General features: G+C 39.9%; 1 protein-coding gene across 1 annotated transcript in view; it reads left to right on the plus strand.

Moving 5' to 3' along the window:
- RIPK4 (receptor interacting serine/threonine kinase 4) overlaps positions 1-6,975 on the plus strand; it is a 31,360-nt gene that overhangs the window by 20,739 nt on the left and 3,646 nt on the right. The window contains exons 3-7 of the mRNA XM_025215423.1: positions 486-634; positions 1,579-1,628; positions 3,126-3,284; positions 4,291-4,397; positions 5,189-5,447. Coding sequence (XP_025071208.1) covers positions 486-634; positions 1,579-1,628; positions 3,126-3,284; positions 4,291-4,397; positions 5,189-5,447 — 724 coding nt within the window. The remainder of the gene's footprint in view (positions 1-485; positions 635-1,578; positions 1,629-3,125; positions 3,285-4,290; positions 4,398-5,188; positions 5,448-6,975) is intronic.

Raw genomic sequence — 6,975 nt, forward strand, 5'->3', positions numbered from 1 at the left:
GGGGGGGCCTGCATTCTCCGCACAGCTTTTGTGACTTAGCTTGCTCCAAGCTGAGAAACAGGACTCTGAAGCATGCAGAACACTTTCCAGTTGGTTACTACTTGAAGGGGAAAAGGCTGACTGTTGCATTAATATGCAGACTGCATTGTCCAAATGTGGCTAATCATGTGAAATTGTCCCAACATGTCATAAATACATGCTAATTGTGTCTCTTTTTTGAGTTAATAAGTTTCATTTCATCTTCATGAAGCAACTACTAGCTTTTTTAATAGCCTACCTAGAAAAGAAAAAATATAACTCTCCCGCATCATTGTTTTTAGAGTTTTTACTAGCAGAGTATTTCCAAATGGCAATTTGCTTTAATTTAAAGGCTGTGACAAGAAAACTCATACTGTAGTTGAAAGAGAGGGGAGGAGAGATTAGCTTTTTTAGGTAAAATAATCGGGAATCTCATTGTTGGGCATGTTTGTGTTCTTCTCCTGCAGATTTCCGATTTTGGACTAGCAAAATGCAATGGCCTCTCACATTCCCATGATCTCAGCGTAGATGGTTTATGTGGCACTATAGCATATCTGCCTCCAGAGCGTATAAAGGAGAAGAACCGATGCTTTGACACCAAACACGATGTGTACAGGTCAGTCATCTGTGCGTAGATCTGAAAGCTTATTTAAAGGATACAGAATGGTAGAGGTTAGCTCTTTGGTGTCTTGTTCAATTTCAAAGAGAATGGTGGAGTGGTGGGGAGAGTGGTCCAGGCTTTGATACAGACAGGCTTATGAATGTGCTCCAATTTAAGTGAAGCCTGTGCAGAATTGAAGCTTTGGTACTTTACTTATTTTTAAGATTCTTTTTCTTTTGGGTAGTATTGTTAACAAATTGCACATTTTACATGAATGTGTATCATTATAAGTCAAGATTACTAAAAACACAGGATCTAACACCTTTATTATTTTAGGTTTTGTGGAAACCCCTTTAGAACCTGTGATTTAACAGGTTTCTTTAATTGCACTTATTTTTTTTTATTTTTTTTTTTTTAAAGGAACAAGCCTTGGAGTGCCTTTCTGTATGCTTTTTAGACTTTCTGTCAAAGCCATATCTTGAGCTTATTACAAGTGAGTGAGCATTTTGCCACTGACTCCACTGGTGCCTGGATTTCATCCTTTAGTACCAGCTTCTGTTTACTCTTATTAGGAAAATTATTAAGCTCTAAACAAATGAGACTAAACTGTGGGCTGACTTCTGTTTTGATTTTTGAATTTTACAAAATTTGTCCAATAATTCCCTGCTGTACTCTGAGTTAGTGACTGAGTTTTCAATGAAAACAATTCTAACGTTCTGTATGAACAGTTAAATACCTTCCTGTAAAACCTGTGTTCACATTAACTGCTATTAAAACGTGTATCCATAGGCTAGGCCCAAAACCATCTCATTATATATAGTTATTTGCCTATTACCTGTACTCTACTTCAATGATTTGCATCTTGGTTTATTTTCAATAGTTTTGATTGATATTTTTTGTGGGGGAGGTGTTTTCTTTTAAAATCTTTATTTAAAGATGCACATGTTGTTTTTTGACAGTTTTTCCATCGTGGTTTGGGGAGTCCTCACACAAAAGAAGCCTTTTGCAGGTAAGACAATGTGGTTTTATTCAAAAAGTTCAGATTTTGGATGTGTGCAACAAAAAACATAATTCTTAAACCCACTTCCAGGTGCATAACCCATACTCAAAAGTGATTGTCCCAGGCAACTTCTGCCTTCTCAGTTTCTAGAGCATGTGTGCTGGTGGGCCCTTTTATTATAGTTTGGACTTCATATATTTCAGGCATGCTTCGAAAGTAGTCCTATATCTTTGCATATTTTGGAAATGTAACCTATAAGACTGTTAACTATCCCCTATCTATGGAGGATTTGGCATTGATGCAAGTTTTCCATGCCTATCTAAAGTCATTGCATAGCTCAGTGAGAATTCAAAATGCATCCTCTGGTAGCCCCTAAAAAATGGCAAACTGCAGAGCCACCTGTCAAACTGTATCTGCAGAAACTGTATACTAAAAAGCCTCTCTGCAGTTGTAGACCTTGGATGCAGATCTGTTTTTAAGAAGTTGTCTGTCTTCTAATAGTGGTATCTAGCACATGATGAATGTACTACATTATAAATAAGATCAGCTTACTCATGGCTTTCCCCTCAAATGTCTAAAAAAAAATCATCTTGTGTAATTTACTCTCCACCAAGCATCTGTTTTTATGAAGTGCAAGATCCTGTCCCCCTTTGTTACCACGGCTCTCAAGTTTGTTGTTCTATGGCTATTCTCTAGTGCTGCTTTTGCTTATATAAAAATTTTATGTAGACTGTGGGCACGTCTACATGAGATGCCTAATGCGCAGTAGACTAGTTCTATTGTGCATTAGCATGTCGGAGCAAAAGCCACACTAATATGCAGTAGAATTATTCTGCTGTGCATTAATCTTCACAAAAAGACCATGCACCTTTGCTTCTGAACAGTAGCGCTGGTTACTACTCATTTAGTTAGTACCTCATATTAGGGGTATTAAACTTAATGTGCAGTAGCAATGGTGCATTAATGCGTGTATAGATGGGACCCAGTGTGAGGAACAGATAAGAGTCCCAGCAACAGTAACCCAGAGCTGTATTTCTCTCCAACTCAAGTTTTGTAAAGTGCTCTTATCCACTGACATTTAACTGGTGTTATATAAAATACCCAGCGACATTAGTTTTTTTGCCATTCCTGAAGTTATAATATACATTTTTCGTACTGTGTTAGAAATATGTTCCAAACCTGGAGAATCATAGAAAACAGGGCTGCAAGGGATCTCAGGAGATCTAATCCATCCCTTGGCTGTAACACAAGATCAACTATACCTAAGCCATTCCTGGCAGATCTAGCTTGTTCTTAAAATCTTCTAATGATGGAAATTGTCCTGCTTCTGTAGGCAACCCACTCCACTGGTTCACTACCCCAAGGTCAAAAAATTTTGTTCTAGAACTTACAACGGCATGGAAGCCAAATTTCCAGTGAATAAATTAAACTTGTACTAAAGAAAAGAAAATTTTTAATTCTGTCATTTTATTAAGATGTGTCCATTTATATCCTTTTAATCTGCAGAAGAAAATAACATCTTGCATATTATGGTCAAAGTAGTTCAAGGCCACCGCCCAGAACTACCTTCCGTTTCCAAATCCAGACCTCGCTCATGTAATAACTTGATTAGACTGATGCAAAAGTGTTGGCAAGATGATCCTAGTAAGCGGCCAACATTTCAAGGTAAGATTTTTCTGGTAATCCAACTGCCCATTTCTCTTGTGAGTCACTTCATTGCTCAGGACTATATTAATACCTGGGTTAAATCTCACAGGCAATAATGAGAAAATAGTATGTTGTGTAGTAAAGAAGCTATAAAGCAATATTCACATGTGGAGGAAGGGATTATATTGAGGCAAGTCTGACCATGATAAAATGTCATGTAAACATTTTAGAAGTCAGAGCTGTACTGAACTGGCTAATCCCCAGATGTGTTGTCTAGGAGGAGTGCGAGTAGGTTCACTTCCGAAAAAACATTCTGGCCAAGGCGGGATTTGGCATGGTGAAGGGGAGTGTTGGACACCCTGCTTTCCTGTTGCATGCTGCTGTTCAACAAAGAGATTTTGTGGTTTTTTGTTGTTTTTTTTTTTTTAATACAACTGATTCATCTTTCTGGCAGTAATGACACAACCCTGATCTTAGTCTTCAGCTTATCCAAAACGAAATATGAAAGTGCTCCAAATAGTAGATGCACAAAAAAAAATCATAATTGTCCTCAGATTGTTTAATGCTAATTGTTTGAATGAGTGAATTAATTTTCCTCCTTTCCCCACCCTTCCACACATGCACCTACCTGTGCTATAGGGGACTGGATAACTGAAGCCAAGGAGTATTCCACCTCTTAGTCGTACTTAAATCTGATCAAGCAGTAGTGACAGACTTGTTACCATCATCCATCTTGTTGGCTTGGGGTCCAGCATCTTGTTTGACCTATTTCACTTTCTTGCAAAAGGGTGTCCATAGTTGGTCATTGGCATTCAGACAAATATGTGATTTGGTGTCTATGAAGGCTTAGTTATGCTCTCACATCTACACAGGAGGGGACAGAATATCTGATGGTGGACAACATAGAAAAGATCTCAGGACGTGTGTGTTCTTTGGGTAGAATAAAACCTCATCTCTGCTCCTGCTGTTATGATGCTATGTTAATTTCAAACTGCTATTAAAAGGCTTTTTTGCATCTTTATAGAAATCACTTCAGAAACAGAGGACTTGTATGAAAAACCAGAAGATGAAACAAAGGAAACTGTAACCCAGGACCTGGACACCAAGCGTTCCCGAGAACTACGTTCAGAGGTAATTTACTTTTCCCTTGCATGCACAAGGGAAATTCTTTATGCATAAATCCTTTATGTACAAGGATCTCTTGATTTACATACCCTATTGTAATTACTAATCACTCTTCCAAGCTGTTGTCTCAGCACTCTTTCAGGCAAAAGTGTTTTTCAGTGAGTGTATTTCAAATTTATTTTCAAACAATTGCTATGGGGAGATAACAGCCATGGGGGTTTGGAGTTAGGTGTTTCTATGATTAGAAGTAAGGAAGGGTGGGTTGGTTTGGAAGGGGCAAAATTATGCACTGCAGTGAAGGCTAAAAACTCTGAATGTGATGGAGTTGGAATGGGGGAGAAGCGAATACTAGAATTGCTTCAGAAAGATGTTAGAAGGCCAGATTAGGAAAGAAATCTCTCAGTGGGTATCTTCTCCATGTTGGCCTTTCCTGCAGTCTGTGTCATGCAGGACAGAGAACAGGTGGTTACAGCAACCAAAACACAGTAGGTGCTGAGGAGGTCCAGGTTGTGAGAGTGAACTCCCTGAAGTGGGAAAGGTCTGATATTAAAAGTGACAGGAAGGGAGAAAGCAACTGAATTGAGAGCTTCCTACACATACTGCATTCCTGTATCTGTCCTCTTCGGGTACAATCTTTTTTTCTTTTTTTTTTTTTTTTTTTTAATTATTATTTAAGCATAGAGCTTAAATCTGGATTTCATTCTGCTAGTCCTCCCCCTTCTCCCACCCCCAAATGGGGAGCCAAACGTTTCAAAAGTCAGTGTGTGGTTTTTTTGTTTTTTTTTGTTTTTTTTAAGGGAAGGCATGCAGTATCCCAGGTGAAACGAGCATCTGCTCCGGTGTCAGCTAAGGATTACAGCCTCTCGGAATTGTTGTCCCAGCTGGATTCGGGGATTTCACAGACAATTGAAGGCCCTGAGGAGCTGAGCCGTAGCTCTTCTGAGTCCAAACTTGCTTCCAGTGACAAGAGACTTTCAGGAGTTTCTTCTGTGGATTCGGCCTTTTCATCTCGAGGTTCCTTGTCTTTGTCCTTCGAGAGAGAGAACTCTGGAAATGGTGAGCCTTGGCAACTGTATTCATGGAGAAAGGTTGGGGAATACTGTTTTACAAATCAGTCCCCAAATCCTTGCACCAGCTCTGTCATAGTCTTAGCACTGTTATTTTATTCACCTAAATGCTTGGGAAATCCTAAATCTGAAATTGGAAAGCAGCATGGAACTTTGAAACAAAGGTGACCGTTTTCTAAAATAGATGCCTACATTTGGGTACTTAAATAGAATTTAATAGATTTGGGGTTATTACTTATCATTGGAAAATAAAATCGAGTGACACCAGGAAAGGCCTCCCAGACCCTAAAGTCGTCCACTCCCTGTATTTAGAAGGAACTTTGATGGAGAGATTCCACAAGAACATCTACATCCCTTCCAGTTCCTATTGCACCCTTTTTTCAGAAACCTACAAGCTGCAGGTAAAGAGCAAGGGTACCACCAACTCTTTTACTACTACAGTGACAGGAAACTTGTTAGGAAGAAGACCATGGCTGCCTCCTACAGAAGGCAATAAAAAAGTCTCCCAAATCAGATTTGGCAAAGGAAAAATTTCTTGGTGACCCCCACACCTGGCAGTTGGTTTGATCCTGATTGCATGAGGAGATGCACTCTTGTACCCTGGCTGTGGTCAATGTCCAGTGCTTCAAAGGAAGGCGGTGGTGCTAATGTGAATGCTGGTGTTTAGCTTCTGTTTTCAATAATGCATTCTTAATGGGGAAAGAGGAAAATTCTTCCTGGCCACTACAGATGACCAGCAGAAGCCCGTCTTCATGGAGATGGAGATTTCAACCCTTCCTCATGATAGTAAATTCAGTTCTACATACCACTCTTGATTTATTTCTGCAGCAGTGCCTCTATCCTGTCATACTGTCCCTTCTGTCTTAAAAGCAATTAAAGTTCCTTGACAACTGTTTCATTTAGAAGACCAAAACTTTACTCTTCCAGTCTGAGTTTTTGTGACCAGTTTGTAGCCCGCATTGTTTGTATCTAGATCTTGTGCCAGCATTGTTCTTTTATTTAAGTTAAAGAACAATATTTCTGACATTGACCTCACAAATTTGTAACTGTATCCCGTGCCAGCCTTTGTTTTGCAAAATAAGCAAGTCAATCTCCAGCCATTAAGTAAGTTTTCCACTCTCCTAAACATTAGGAGTGTGCGAAACGGGCCGTATTCAATTTGGATTCAGATTTGGCCTGAATTGGGGGACAGCGATTCGATTCGTTGATTCGGATCACTGTCTCAATTCAGTTCAGCCAAATCCAAATATTCAATGCTGATTCCAAGAATCAGCGATTTGGCCGTAGACACAGCTTTAAACGTTTTTTCTGCATATCTTGAGGTACCAAGCGTGGCTTGTGAATGCTGTGATGCTGGGACAGATGGAGTGTCCCACAGGAGCGCGGCGGCCCCCCCACATGCTTGGTGGCAGACCTGGAAGTATACTGGAAGTGCTTCTGGTCTAGTTCCGGGTCTGCCACCGAGCGTGCTGAGGGCCCTCCACGCTCTCTTGTGATACTCGATCCGCCTCGGCATT

The sequence above is a fragment of the Alligator sinensis genome, unplaced genomic scaffold (assembly GCF_000455745.1).
Source record: "Alligator sinensis unplaced genomic scaffold, ASM45574v1 scaffold840_1, whole genome shotgun sequence".
In the NCBI taxonomy this organism is placed as follows: Eukaryota; Metazoa; Chordata; order Crocodylia; family Alligatoridae; genus Alligator; species Alligator sinensis.